Genomic DNA, 15,849 nt, shown 5'->3' with positions numbered 1-15,849 from the left:
CGGAGATCGAGTCTGGTCTGGTCGGTTTCGCAGTGATTGGGTTTGAGGTGCCGGAGATTGACTACTCTGGTCTGGTCGGTTTTGAGGTGCTGGGTATGAGCAGTGCTCGTCCAACGGCGGCAAACCTTTTTCCTTCCCGAAGCATATATCGAGCACCTTTACCTTAACCTTCTCCTGGAGCGTCCCAGAACCTTCCTCTGGCGCTTCGGTTCTTTGCCAGAAGCCTTAGAAGGTGCAGGGCGTTTGGGCGGCATCGTGGGGCTTGGAGAAAAAACGTAGAAAATATTCGAAGTTCACAAGCGAAACTTTGTCTCGTGCGTTGTGTGACTGGTCGAGCACCACGCGTTATAATTTATTGCTTAAATAATTTATATTTTATATATTATTACCGGGGGAATCCGCAGAAAAAATTAGTTACGTTCCAAGGGGAAACCCGCGATGAACCGGGGGCGCGATAGGTGAACCACGATGAAGCGGGGGTTGACTGTATATCTCTATCTTCATTCCAACTCTTTTCCTCTTATTCCTGAAATAAATCAAAGCAGGTACTGCACTCAGTCGACCACCTGTAAAAACTGCAGCCACACCCTACACAATAAGAATGCATCTTCGCAAAAGCAAACAAACAAACAACCTCGACCCTGCCGTACAGGACGTACGCGGTAGTTTTATTTTTTTATTTTTATTTTTTCTTTCTTTCTTTCTTTCTTTTCTGCGACTGCATCCACGGCATTTCTATGGCATCCGTAGCGTTCTACGACGTCCTTGATGGCGTTCTTTTCAATCTATTAATGCATCTGATGATTATATCCAATCTTTTCCTTAAATTCATGAGACAGATCAGGGCCGGCACTGCACACACCACAGCTGTGAAGATCGACACGGGGATGGATAACCGCATGCTCAATGGCGGATCAGCGCGCAGCCCCGTGATAAGTTATCCCACAGAACAGGGCACGAATAGCACACATCTTCATTCGGGTCTGCACACTGGTTCGCAACGGCGTCTTACCGTCGGTCTTTGCTCACCACCATGGCCGCGGATGTCTCCCGCGGGCGGCAGACATCCTCCCGCTCCTCCGCCCAAACGCAGCTGCCACCAAGTAGAGTCATGCTGTGCGGCCCAGATCGCCCGGGCCGCATGGCGTACAGACAAAGAAAGCACATAGATCAGCACCAACCGCAGCGTGCCGGGGTGCCCGAGCGAGCATGCGGGACCGACGCGGCCCTTGTCCAGTCGCCGGAGCATGGCCTGAGAGTTTGGTGCAAGGCAATTCATATCGCAGGGTTCAGAGCGAGACGATTCCGCAGCTTGGACATGTCTTGCCGAATGTAAAGTAAGGCCGCTTCTGCCCATGATGGTCGGGTTGAGTGGTGGCCGGGGCCCAATGGGAGCGCTCAATTCGGGTGACGGCGTATCGCTTCAGGGTGGCACCCGCACTACACCGCAGGGTCTATAAAGGACGAATCGCGAAGCCGTCCAGAGCGTCGTGTCGTGGTCATCCTCTTCTTCCTTGCCTGGCTTTGGATCGGTCTCTGCGTGCGCCTGCCACCCCATCTTCTTCACACTCGTTGCCTTCTCCACCCACCCACCTGACTGCGCCTGCTACTGGCACTACGCTCACTCGCTCTCGACTCCACCTTCTCCACCCACTCGCCGCTGACTCTACCCAAAGTCCCTCCCTCACACCTGACGGTCACGCTCCTTCTCTGGATCGGCGTAGATGCTTTGCTGCACCATAGCCAAGCTGGAGATGTGCCAACTACCAAGGAGGGATCATTCAGCGGAGCATCCCCCCAAAACGTACTGGGTTGCGCGGTCAGTCGATCATGCAAGGTATTACGAGACCGTTAGCCTCATCTCCTTTTCTTTTTCCTCGTCTCTTCTTCGTGTGTGTGTCATGGCACTTGTCCTCAAGATTGCAGAAGATTTATTGAGATAAGTCTGCTCTGTGCCTGCTTTTGTCAGTTGCTTGTGTTATTGTCGCACCACACTTTTCTTACTTGCACACAACAATAAACTCCATTACTTGTGCTACATATTTTTTTCTTGCCTACCTGTAATAAATCCTTGTGTAGAAATGTTCCCAGTTCGTTTGTCTTTTTTTTTCATTGATTCAGCATGGCCCGTATCCTAGCCAAGCCGGGACTTTATTCGCAACCATCTGTTCCTTTAGCCAGTACATCCTTGGCAGTCGCTCGACTGCATCTGATCCGGTTCAGACGAGGCGTACTGCGGGTGTGTCCCCGGGTAATTAGGTCATGTGATTATTTTTCGGTAACCGATATTAGACGGAAGACCCTAGGTCACGTGGTTGAGTTATTGGCGTTCACGGTCGGTTAGCGATCCGCCACATCGCGTCGTTATCCGTGTACGATGGCCTGCGATTCCAGGGATTCTGGTGGGAACCCGAAATAGCTTCCTTTCCTCGTGGTCTTCTCACCCAGACCCCCGGCCACAACAATATATTATTGATCTATAATGGTGCAAGCTATGTGAACTACAAGCAGCATCGTTTCTGCTGTGTCTACGGGACCAGCAGCTCCCCCTGAATGAAGCTGCGTTCTGGGCTTTCCTCCTGCCCTCCTCCGCATTATGAGCTCTTTGCTACCTCGCACTCTGCGCACCAGTTGGCTCTTCTCCGGGCAAGCTTTCATGACACGGACGACGACGACGACCAACTCTGTGCTCCTTTCTCCTCACAGGACATATCTTTCTCCCATCTCTCTCGTGCGAGCCTCACTGCCATTGGTGCGTATCCGATGTGAGTGTGTCCGCGACACAGCTTGTGGAAAATGCCATTGTTCTGAGGGAACTTCAACGCAGCCCTCACCCCTCCCCTCATGCACGGAAGATGCAGAAGGGGACCCCCAGCTCTTCCCTGCACGCCAACATTCTGGTCTACAGTGCGCACTGCAGCATGCGTGTGACATGTGTTGAACTTTATTTGCATTTGTCTGACGCACGGAAAAGCGTTGCACTTCGTGCTACATACAAGCATGTGAGAAGGGACAAAGTCTGATTTGGTGAAGGTAATCCGATTGGCCTGAAGGATTAATGACCACAGACGGTCCGAGGGAAGACAGACCGGCCGCGGGGTTGAAAGTCAGACCGATGGGGTGAAGGAGGGATTCTAAGTATCGGAGGGTTTTTTAGTGGACCGATGGGGTATTGAAAGGAGAAGATGGGGGAGGGAAGACATCACACGGGAAAGTGAATACCGAAGACAAAAGGACCGGAAAGACCACCGGAAAAATAAAGTAACCTCAACACATTCCACCCCAAGCTCTGAGACAAGGGCCATAGGTCTATTTACACAGAGTATTGAAATAACTCATCCTCTGGTCTCCTACGTGTCCATGTGTCCTATCCTCCTGTGGTACGTTTTCAAAACCGTCACAAAACTGAACTGAGTGGACACGATGGAGCTTAATTTTATCCCTGAGTGGCCGCGTTTCATGCCGCGAGGCGATGGTCACCGACTGCTGGACTCGGGCATTTCCCCTGAAGGCACGAGTCAGTGCCCTGTTCTGTTTACAGGAACGCAGCAAGAACCTCCCCGGGTGGGTGGTGTTGCTCAATACCACAGTCTCGGACTGCCCAACGGCTGCCTGATTGCGGTGCACGGTTCACTGAGGTGCTATGGGCCTATCCCCATGGGCTCGTTCCTGTGGGCTCGCCTCGTATGACCCCTGCCAATGTTGCACAGTTCATATGGTGGACTGATTTTGGTTGGAATCTGTTTGCTTGGATTGACGTCTATCTTTGTAATTTGCCTTTTATGAGTATTGATCGAGTGCAACCTTGCCTGTGCTGTTAACTTGTGCTTGACAAACCAATGTTGATGGGTTATTATGGCACATTATTAATCAACTCCTGCAAATTTTATTTTTTTCATTTCTTTGCCATTTAAATTATAATCCTTTCCCTGTTGTCTTGATATGAATCTTTTTTTATCATCTGTGGAGTGCCCCACACTTATTGGAATTATTTGTGATTATCAGCAAGATGTCCTGAAAGGGAAATCTGATACCAATTTGAAACTATCATTCCCCCACATTATCGAATGAGAAGGAATCCCTCGGATGATCATATCCATCATCAGTTCGACACTTTTCCCACCTGATCTTGGTCGACTCTGAGTTGGATGTACTGATCACAGCTTTGAGGCTAAGATGTTACACTGATTTGTGGGTGTGGTGTTCGCAGACCATGCGTTTGATGTGTTACAAATATAATTTGTGAATGACTAGGAATATGTGGAAGATAAAATTGAGGACACAAGTCGAGTGAGATGGACCAATTACGTGATATTGTCAACAGCATTACTTGTATGTAGCAAGTGCTAATGTCATTGGTAACTGTTGGCCAGAGCGGAAATGCACCAAAGCAAAACCTGCAAATTACGGTCAGAGGAGATTTAATTTGGCCTATCCCAAACCACCAAGCTTGCTAATTGAGACTTGGCAGAAGCATCATTGAAGTTTTTGCTTTGGTGTTTTTCTTTCTTTTAATCTCGCAGCAAATGCATCTTCAGTTGGTTCCTCTGTCGGTAGCTGTCACATCCATGATTGGCTTTGAAATACTGTTGGTTACACATGCTAAGTTATTCATCTGCCTTTTGTCAACAGCTGTCTGAGACTCGAGTTTTTACGGCGTCTGTGACGGCAGACTCGGAAGCTTACCCACCCAGCCAACCGTATGTCACGAATCTTTCTCGCTTGTCTTGTCATGAAGTTCTTCCTTTTTCTCGTAACAGAGTCCACTGTTTTGTTGTTGTTGGTGGTGTTGTTGTTGTTGTTATTATTATTATTAATCATTTGCTTTATTCTTTCTTCCTTCTGCATGCTGCATTGCAGGGTGAGCCTTGCGTCTCTCCTGCGAAAGTCCTCACCTCAGTCTTCAACTGCAATCTCGAATACAGGGACCCTTTCAACACCCTCTGGGACCCAACCTTTTGAGACCTACTCGACAACATCTCTCCAGCAACCATTGGTGTTCAGCAATTCGGGCCACGACAAGGATGACAGGAAAGGGGTGAGGGAAACTAGGACAGTAAAATGGGTGAAATTAAAATTTAACCTGAATGGAGGTGTCAAGGTCTATAAAGGTCTTTTTTTACTTGCAAAATCGAACATTTTTTTGAGTATTTTGGTCGGTCGATTTTGTTATTCCGTTTGTCTGTGTGTCTGTCTCAATCGCCTACAGGTCACAATTATAAACCGATCTTCACGAAACTTCACCACATGGTAGAGTTTGTCATAAGGACGAAGCATATTGTTTTTGAGGTAAAAAGTTCAACATAGGCCGAAGGTTAACTTGGGTGAGATTTCTAAAATCCTCAATTTTCATTCCATTGACTTGAAATTTGAAGAAGAGTTGCATATCTAGTCATTGAATTCAATGACCAATTATTTTTGAGGTCAATTTTGTTTTATGGATTTTGCAAGTGTCGTGTTATGCACGACGTCGTCGTCTTGTTTGTCTGTCATTCGCCTACAGGACACAATTCGAAAGCGATCTTCACTAAACTTCACCACATGGTAGAATTTGTCAAAAGAAGTTTATTGTTTTTGAGGTCAAAGGTCATATTGAGGTCAAATTTCTAAAATCGTCTTTCATCCGATTGACTTGAAATTTGAACAAGATTTGCATATTGCGTCACTGAATTGGGAAACCAACTATTTTTGAGGTCAAATTTCAAAGGTCAACTCTATATCAAGCATTTAAAATCGATTTCGATCTGAAAAATAAATTTTCATGCGATTGAACTAAGCTTTGATTAAGATTGTCAATTTAATCTTGATGACGTGGACAATTTGATGTATCCATGGCAACCTTTGGAGGGGGGGGGGGGATTTTGCAAGTGTCGTGCTTTGCACGTCTTTTTCTTGTTGTTTGTTCATTTTTTGTTTTGTTTTTCTTTTTTGTCAACATTTTCCCAGAATTTGAAACCAAGTATGCAAATGGAATTTGATTTAAATTTAGAAAACCGGGAGAATTATAATATTTATACCTCCGCCACCGGATGTATTGTTTTCAGGTTGTCCATTGATGATCAATGTTTACCTCTGCCACCAAAGGTGAAGGAGGTTTTTTTCACCCCTTTCTGTCTGTCTGTCTTTGTTTGTGTGCAGGATATCTCAAAAAGTTCTGGATGGATTCGGACAAAATTTGGTGGAGAGATTAGGTGTTTGACAAGGATGAACTGATTAGATTTTGGTGAAGATTGGGATCTGGAACGGCTACGAGAATTTTTAAATGATTCTTCACCATTGAGAGATAGGGCCAAAAACGATATATAGCACGATATCTCAAAAAGTTGTTGACGGATTCGGACAAAACTTGGTGGACACGTTGGGTGTGTGACGAAGAATTGATTCAGTTTTGGTGAAGATCCGATTCCGGATCCAGATCTGATAATTTTTGAAGTGATTCTTCACCATTGAGAGATAGGGCCAAAAACGATACGTGAAATCATGTTTCAAAAAATGTATTTGGCCCCATATGTTGTCGTGGATCAGGCATTGTGTAGTGTTTTGAATGCTCGCCAGGTTCAATGGGCCCATACTCGGTTGAACAAAACTGGAGTTTGAGAGTATATGTGTATGAAGTGTGTGTTCTCAGAGTGCCATTCTTGTTTAATCTGTGGCAAATACAAAACTAACCAGTTCTGAGATGCTGCTGTGCTTATAAAAATTTTTTTGTAGCATTTGAAGAGGTAGGTTGGCCTATTTAGTGGACCTATCTGAGCACAATCTGGGATACTGAGATCCCAGAGGTATAATGTTCATTTGTTTCTTGTGTATTTGTGTCTTTGTGTCTTTGTTATGCATGCCATGTGTACCAGCTCTTATTTTCCATCTGTGCCGCCTGGCATATGAACTACCGCAACTTTCTTTGGTCTTGGGGCCCACATTCTGATTTTATTCCAGGTGACCTTCATTCCTTTCATGTTTTTTTCTCAACTGTTTGTTGTTGGTCTCTCTTGGCTGTCCATACCTTCTCTTCCCGTCAGGTGCCCAGCATATTGCTCTTTTCGATATATCTTGATCCTCTATGCCTAACACATGACCAATCCATCTCCACCTAATTTTGATCTCTCCTGTTTTTCCTCCCTGTTAGCCTTTCAACTTCTGGGGTGTTCCATGTCAAGTGTACACATTTTTCAGCAAAATTTTGACACATCGTCTCGGATTTCATTCTTTTTTTTTTTGTGAAAGTGTTTGTATCCACGGTAAAACATTTTGTGTCAATTTTCAGACCTGCGGGCCCATTTTAGCCCCCCCCCCAATTTGGGTGCCCCCGGTTGACCCACAATCTTCCAGTGGCCATATCACAGGTTGTAATACTAGTCACGGGTGGGTCTTTCGACCTCACCACAATCGTGCCAATCGGCCACCCGCGCAGGATAGGGTTGTTCGCCAAACTCGACCGACCTAAGTACCTGCGTGGGTAGTTAACCGGGCGATCGTACCTCGCCGCAGGTCAGCCGAGGACACGAACCGCTTAAGCGGTCCGTTCCGTTTTTCAGTGATAACTGAGCGGTGTTATCGCTGACCTCGACGGACATGATTATTTACTGGGTATTCAAACCCCTCCACTAATTATTCCATGAGGTAAGGTGGCACTTTCAACGAAGAAAAGGACGCAACGACGGGATACAGTTCAACACACACATTTATTACACTACACACGTATTTCCAACAATCATGCACGTATGTACAGGTAAATAGAAGCAAAAGTAATACGACCGACTAAAGAAATGTACAAGCACTTAATCAGTTTTACTTGTCGGACTGGCGCCACAAACACACATACAAAAGCCCAAAGAAAAGAAGAACCTCCCTTGTTGCGGCCGGTGAACCGTCTCCAGCACTCTCCGTGTCCGCTCTTGCAGGTCCACCTCAGGCCGCCTGCGGCGCCCTCCGTCCGCGTCTCCCACCAATAGGCCTCGCCGGGCCACGAGCGCGGGAACCAACGAGGAGGAAGGGAACGCGAGTTGGTTTGCGAATCAACCGTCACGAGGAGAGAGAGCATATGGGAGGACCAAAGAGATATCCAAGAGGAAGGAACGCATTCACCAAGGGGCGAAGAAGAGAAGAGAAGAGAAAAAGAGCGCACCCCGCCCGTGTCCGTCTTTTATGGAGCGGGGCTCCGCCCTTCGCTCCGCCCCGTTTCGGGCTCCACCCCCCTCCTGGGAGCCTCCCAAAAAGGGGCGTTCCTCACTCCCGTCTGCATCACACCGCGCGTCTACCAATCGGGAGCGAGCTGCCCCACCCTCCCCTTCACACTAAGCGCGGGAAAAAACCCCCACAGGCTTCACAAGTGATTTTGTTCTGCCAATCCTTTTCGGGCGGTTTCCGTGGTGCGGAAACCATCTTACCGTGGTCCGCGGAGGATGGCGTTCGTAAGCGGGCGTGGTGATTGTTGTGGGGGGTGGTGTGAGCGTGGTGGGCGTTGTGGCCTAGTTGGTGGCGGTTGTTGTTTGCGTGGAGGTTTGTGGCAATGGTGGCTCAAAATAATGATAGATAAAGAAAAACGGCTAAAGCGTCGCAGCCCGAATGAGTCGCACATATTCCCTCTAAACAACGGGTGTGGGCTAACTACACATGGACTTGTCGATATATCTCACCTGAGGACCCTTTATGGTGTATTGCGAATTTCCACAGCCGTAACAAAAAAAAAATATATTTATATTTATATTTATATATATTTATATTTATATTTATATATATATATATATATATATTTATATATATATATATATATATATATATATATATATATATATATATATATATATATATACATATATATATATATATATATATATATATATATATATATATATATATATATATATATTGCATCATTTGTGAAAAATTATTGTCTTGATTTTTAAGTGTACATTTTTTGTATAACCATCATCAAATTAAGTTATAAATGGGATAATCTCAGTTTTTGCATATTTTGCAGTAAGCATGGCGACTGAAGATCGAAAGGAGTTCCGAAAATACTGTTGCTATCCGTTCAGCTGCCATAAAACGAAATAACGAAAAGATCTTCGCAATGTGTCAAATGACATGTTGATGAAATTTTCTTCAAAGGTGAAAAAAGATGACAGACTTTGTACTTCGTGCAGAAAAAAAACTCTCAGTTGTCACGAGAGCGTATTGATGAATCATCTTCGATCAGTTCGAAATTATCATCGAAGGCATTACAGAATCTTTTTCGACAGATGAGGACGAGGAGGTTTTTGAGCGAGAAGCAGAAGTTGACCTATTAAACCAGTCGTTATCGATGATAGGCGAAGGACCATTCGACAAACGAAAGGTGGAAAGGAACCCAGGGTACGTTCCTGAAAAGTGAAATAAAGTGGAAGATTCTGTGCGAAAGAAATTAGAACTTGTTGCTGGGCCAAGCACTGCGGAGAAAACACAAAATACAGCATCAAAATGTGATGAAAACTTCATGCCAGAGGTGATCAAAAGCCTGAAAGAAAAATACGTTGTTTCGAGCCGTTCAGAGCAAATACGTATACTGACAATATTTGCTCGGAATATGAGCATCAGAGGGATGATGAGTGAATTCAGTTGCTCCCAAAGAATGGTTGTGCAAGCAAAAGATTTAGAGAAAGAAAATGGTATGCTATCGTCTCCAAATCCCAAACAGGGCAAAATATTGCCTGACGAAGTGAAATCCGCCGTAACCGAATTTTACCGACGTGATGACGTCAGCCGAATAATCCGGGAAAAAAGGACTGTGTGGTGGTCAGGAATGAACATGGAAAAGACAAAATTCAAAAGTGCCTGGTACTAAACAATATCAAGGAACTGTTTCAGAAATTCAAAGAGAAGAACCCTGGCTTGAAAGTTGGATTCGCGAAGTTCGCCATGCTCCGTCCCTCGGAGTGTGTCCTGGCCGGTTCATGTGGTACACACAGTGTACATGTGTATGTACGATACATCAAAATGTGAAACTCGTGATGTTTGGTTCCAAAATGCCACAGATAGTGGAACTTCCTGGCTATCATCATGTGATAGCACGCATAGTTTGTAACCCAGCACAACCGGCATGTTATTTCAGAGCTTGTAAAAGTTGCCCATCAATTGAAGACTTCAAAACCGAGCTACTGAGTGCTTATGAACTGGAGGATATTGATGAAATTCAGTTTAAACGGTGGACATCCACCGACAGATCTGAACTGAGTTCCATGGTGCTGCCTTTGGAAGAATTCATTAATCAATTCTGTGAACGTGCAGTGAAATTAGTGAGACGACTTCATTGCCAACGCCCAATCTCAGTTTCTGAAAAATGAGAAAGATGAAATCGGTGAAGGAGAATTTGTCATTATTGGAGACTTCTCAGAGAACTATTCGTTTGTCGTCCAAGATGCGGCCCAAGGATTCCATTGGAACTGCTCTCAAGCGACAATTCACCCCTGGGTTTACGATTTCAAATCGGACGATGGCAAATTGAACCACGATTCGTTCACGATTATATCAGAATGCAATACTCACGACGTTTTCTCAGTCCACCTCTTCCAAAGAATGCTCATTGAACACTTGAAATCTAGCTTTGGAAATGTAAAGAAACTTTACTCTTTCTCAGACAGTTCCGCTGGTCAATATAAGAATTGCAAAGCCTTCACAAACCTATGTCGTCACAAATCAGAGTATGGTATTGACACAGAACGGCATTTTTTGCCACAAGTCATGGCAAGGGCCCTTCAGATGGCGCGGGAGGTGCAGTCAATCGAGAAGCAACATGTGAGAACCTGCGTAGACCTTACGGCAGTCAAATTATTTCTCCAAAAGATCTTTTCGCCTTTGCTGAAAATGGTTTGAATGAAATGAAATTCTGTTATGGGATCCAAGAGGCGTATGACCTGGAAGAAAGGTTAAAAACTGCCAAAACCATAGCTGGAACTCAAAAACTTCATGCTTTCATCACTATTTCTGAAACTGCTCTTCAAGTACGCGAATTCAGCCTCAACGAGGACCACCATATCGAGTCAGCTATTTCAAAATCTGCACCAACTTTTAACGCGAAATTCTCAGGTTATGTCACAGTGCACTATGATGGAAAATGGTGGCTTGCCTGCATCATGGAAGTCTTTCAGGACACTCATGAAGTGAAAGTGAATTTTCTTCATCCAAACGGGCCCGCAAATAGTTTCTTTTTCCTGACATTGAAGATCACTGCATTTTAGACATTTCTGATGTACTTCTTTCCGTAGAACCAAAAACTGCTGCAGGTATAACCTACACAATCAGTAAACTAGAGGGGGAGCACTCGGTAGAGTGCAAAACCTCCGCCGCCAATACTGCTGGGTCACTCAAGTGAACCTTATATCTTATTCATTAAATATGATGTCAACAGTGCTGACAGTTATAGTTCTTTTCTCCAACATTTTTTTTTTCTGGAGGGGGGGGGGGGTTGGAAATCACTTAAAACATGTAGAAATGCAAATAAAAAAAATTCAAATATTTTCAAAATTGCTGCCATAGCGGCCATATTGGATTTTGGACAGAGTCCAAAATCTAATGGCATGGCCCTTGGCTCATACCTAACCCCCCCCACCAAGTTTCGTCGAAATCCTTCGTCTTTCCGCAATACTGTTCACAAACAAACAAAGGGGTGAAAACGGTAACCTCCGATCTTCGATGACGAACGTTAAAAAGAAACGCAGCTGTCAAATACAACATTGGTTGGCAAAAAATCTTGACTATACAATGCTAGGAAAAACTCTTATTGGTATCGCTTCCAGTTCCTGCATATGTGCATGTGGAAAATTTATGTACAATATACTGATATAGTGTATTGGAAATCTTGTGTTAAAATATTGTGCAATGTATTGTGGCGTATTGTGTGTCCAGCACCCGAGTCCCCGAACAATAAAACCATCATCACACTTGATACCATTGAGATCCCATTTTCATTTCTGCTGAGGTGTTGGAGTATATGAAGGGGTATTCTCACACAAAAAATCGGGACCATCAGTTTGGCTGGTGAGCGGGGGCCCTAGGTCAAAGGGCGCCCTAAACTATAACTTTTTGAATTACTGTATCGGAGTGATTTTACTTTACGCGATTTGAAAGATCTCGCTTTTACGAGCATTTTGATACCAAGATCAGCCAAATTGGACCACTACAACCTGTGATATGGCCTCTGGAAGATTGTGGGGGCAGCCAGGGGTGCCCAAATTTGGGGGTCCCCTAAAATGTGTCCCGATGGGCCCACAGGTCTAAAAGTTGGTATTTTGAGTTTTTTTTCACCCAAGTGAATAAATGACCAACATATGGGGAGAAAATGAGTTATTAGTGTCGGGAGGGTGTGTACACATGACATGGAATGCCCCTTCTTTCTTACTAGCCATGCCAGGAAAGAAGATTCTTAAGTTCTTTATATGGCTTTTCTAGATTAAAGACTGGCTTCCATGCTGTTTCTATTGATTTTTATTTTTATTTTTTAAACCCCCCAAGATTCACATCCAAATCTGAGGGCAGATTTCAAGTTTCTGTCAAAGATCCTCAGCTTAATTTTGGTGTTGTACTTTAACTTCCAAATTTTCTTGCATCTCATGAGTTTCCTTTTATATCTGTTGCACATCTGCATCTCCCCCTCCTGTTATGGTAGCCACGGACCCCAGATATGTGAACTTGTCAACCCCTCTGATTGGTGAATTGTTGCACGTGACAGGGTTCTCGCAGTCCGTGAAATTCCTGGGAAAATGAAAACGCATTTTTCAGTCCTGGAAAACTTGTCCAAGTCCTTGAAAGTCCTGTAATCTTGAGAAAATTATGCAAATATAAATACAGTCCCCTTATCGGAATAGTTCCCCAGTTATCGGGTCTCTTTAAGAGAACGTTAATTTTAAACTCCCCTTTCTCCACCCCCGCTCCCCCCCCATGGGATTTACCATTAAAGCTGTCAACTTCCTCCTGGTGTTAATTTATCTGCTACAGATAAATTATTCCTGAGTTTATTGCCTTTAATGTTCTTCTATTCTATCTGTCCCTCATCATGTGTTGAAGGTCTTTGGTGTTTATCCATTCAGACCAAAGAAAGACCCTGCTGTAACTTTTTAGAGGATTGGATTTTACACACAATTGTAAATCAGTGACGCTACTGCAGTAGGTTGTAACTGGGTCACTCACTCACTCACTCACACACTCACGGTGAATATACTGATTCTGGCTCACTTTCCCCCATGTTAATGAATGGGGGATTCTCAGCGATTCATATTTTTTTCCCTAAAAAATAAACCCCCTTTTTATCCCAAGGTATATTTATTTGTCTCCCCTTTTAACCTCGGGGCACTATTTTCAAATAACCTAAGCAATAAGATAAATATTTGTTCAAGTAGCAAAGTAGTAATGTGATTTGTTAAAGGTGATTCTAAAGAAATATCTGAAACATGTAAGCCTCAGGGCACTCTTTTTCAAATAACCCATGCATATTGTTTAGCCTATAAAGTCATTTCGCCTATGTCATTGAACCTATAAAGATTTGTTCATTCTCAAATTCCTTCAATAGTTTCATTTTCTTTGCACAATAATCCCCATCTAAAATATTTAAAAATAAAACATTTGAATCTTTATATTTTTCAAGATACCCCTTTTGGGTCATTATGAAATGATAAACTTTTCTTAATGCTCTCGTCTGACTACCTCCTGAGCCACATATCATTTTGAGATTATAGTAAATTGTTTTTCCATTGTTCAATTGATAGCCATCAAAGTTTTCAGTCCATTCAAGGATATTAATTTTTTCTTTACATCATCAAACTTACAAGTTTTTCAATTGATTCGCTTATTTGTTTTATTTACCTTTGTTTTAGTTATTTTTTTTTCAATAAGACTTATTTGATATTTTCACATTCATTATGTTTTCCATTTATATACCAAGACTGAGATTTTCTCCACTCTTTAGTTTGATTAATACTTGGTTTGACCATTTATATATTGTGAAAAAAACACGGTGGTAGCCCTTAAAAACTCTAATCCATCTTCCCATCGTTAAAACACAATCTATTCTATACACTCTATCATACAATATCCATATGGAACACAAACTATTCCATTATCTAAAATAAATCTCTTATCAAAGGCTCCAAATGCCTTTTTATTTACTTCTTCACTATATATCTTATGTTTATAACTTCTTATTGTATTCATTTTCCTATATTCTTATTTCTTATTCATCAAACAATTATAATTTCTAAAAGTTATTGATTTCTTTATTACATATTTCTTTATTCCCTTTAACCTCATCAATCTGATCACCATATTTATAAGCATATGCCTTAGCTCTCAATCCAATAAACTCACTCATTACTTTTCCACCCAACTCATCCTTAAACTTACCAATAACTTTTCATTCTTTTTTGAAAATAACTCGCTCTTCTAACTAAAATTACTTGTATCATATACTCCAATATTTTTCTTCATATCTTTATAAACATCATCAGTTTTTATATCTCGGATAAAACTATCAGTGCCCATATACAACAATGAAACATTTTCACAATACTCTTTCTTTAAGCCATTATACAAATAATCGTACATCAATATCTTTGATAAATCAAGAACTGCTGTTCCAATATAAATTGGTTTATCCATTACAATACTTTCCTTTTCCATATGAATAACAGAAAAGTTCTCTGAAAAAAACCTCTTCTCTCTTAAATCTTGGTTTATTTATCAATCTCGAAGCTTCTTTCTAAGATGTTGCAAATCTAATGTTTTGCCAGTTTCTAACATTCTCCATTATCTTTCCAAAGACGGCATTACTCATCAATTTATAGAATTCCCTTTCAAATTTTACTTTTGTATTTGTTCTCATATCTGTATTGAATTTAATATACTTTTTCATCCAAGGACTTTGTTTAAATTTTAAAACTGAATTTTAGCAACTCTCAATCCTTCTCTCAAACTGTTTCGAGCTTCTCTGATGCAAAACATATCCCTCTTTATCATAGAATGCTGTTAATAACTTTTCTGTTGATTTGCCTTTAATATTAAAACTTTTATGATAATCACTTAACCATTCTTTCTTTGGGGTTTCTTTCTCACATGCAAAAGGAAGGTCTTTATGCTTATTATGAACATCACTCGGGTACCTCAAATCAACTTCAAAATAATAACCTTCTTCTTCCTCATTCAATTCCTCTTGAGAAGAAATAACAATATTCATCAAAGCCTTTTCATAATCCTTTTCTTCCACCCACTCTAATTTACCATGAGGCAGAGATTGAGACATTGCCTATCCATACAAATTATTAGCATCAAAATACATCAAATAATTACTATCTTTTTCACTATCATAATTTGGAAGATATTTATTATTTGCTTTAGCATATCTTTTTGAAGTTACTTGTGATATACCACCTCTCTGAGACTTCTCAATCATCAAAAGCATATCGACATCACTGATTAAATCTATATCTTGTTTTGTCATTTTCAACATTGCACTCCAAACTAAACTAGGAGCTGTGAAATAGTGGGCAGGATCTAATCCATAACAATTTTTATTATGACAATGATCTAAAAGCTTCAAACACATCAGCTAACAATAAAACATCTTTTTTTAGATACAAATCATGATATTCTCCAAGGTTCTTCATCTTAAATATTTTCCAAATTTCTTGTGCGTGTTTATCTTCCTTATCACTTATCTCTTCTTCATAAAGGTTATGATAGAAACTTTCTTTTGAAGGAAGTTGTGTTTCTTTAAATCTCATAAATGAATCCATATAATCATTAGGATAAATTCCCTTACTTGTAAGAATTTTCTCTTTACTTTGAATTTCATTCCTTGTTTGAATTTCCTCTCTCGTTAGA

The 15,849-nt window shown here is 42.0% G+C and overlaps 1 protein-coding gene across 3 annotated transcripts in view; it reads left to right on the top strand.

Moving 5' to 3' along the window:
* Positions 1-15,849, top strand: part of LOC147032307 (ubiquitin-associated protein 2-like) — a 149,845-nt gene that overhangs the window by 32,423 nt on the left and 101,573 nt on the right. For all 3 annotated transcript variants that reach the window (XM_085869798.1, XM_085869799.1, XM_085869797.1), the window contains exons 9-10: positions 4,633-4,700; positions 4,861-5,038. In XM_085869798.1, the coding sequence (XP_085725924.1) occupies positions 4,633-4,700; positions 4,861-5,038 (246 nt within the window). The remainder of the gene's footprint in view (positions 1-4,632; positions 4,701-4,860; positions 5,039-15,849) is intronic.

Source organism: Eptatretus burgeri, chromosome 2, assembly GCF_056783735.1.
Source record: "Eptatretus burgeri isolate ZD-2024b chromosome 2, Ebu_testis_v1, whole genome shotgun sequence".
NCBI classification, from domain to species: Eukaryota; Metazoa; Chordata; class Myxini; order Myxiniformes; family Myxinidae; genus Eptatretus; species Eptatretus burgeri.
This window is presented reverse-complemented; position numbering and strand designations above follow the sequence as displayed.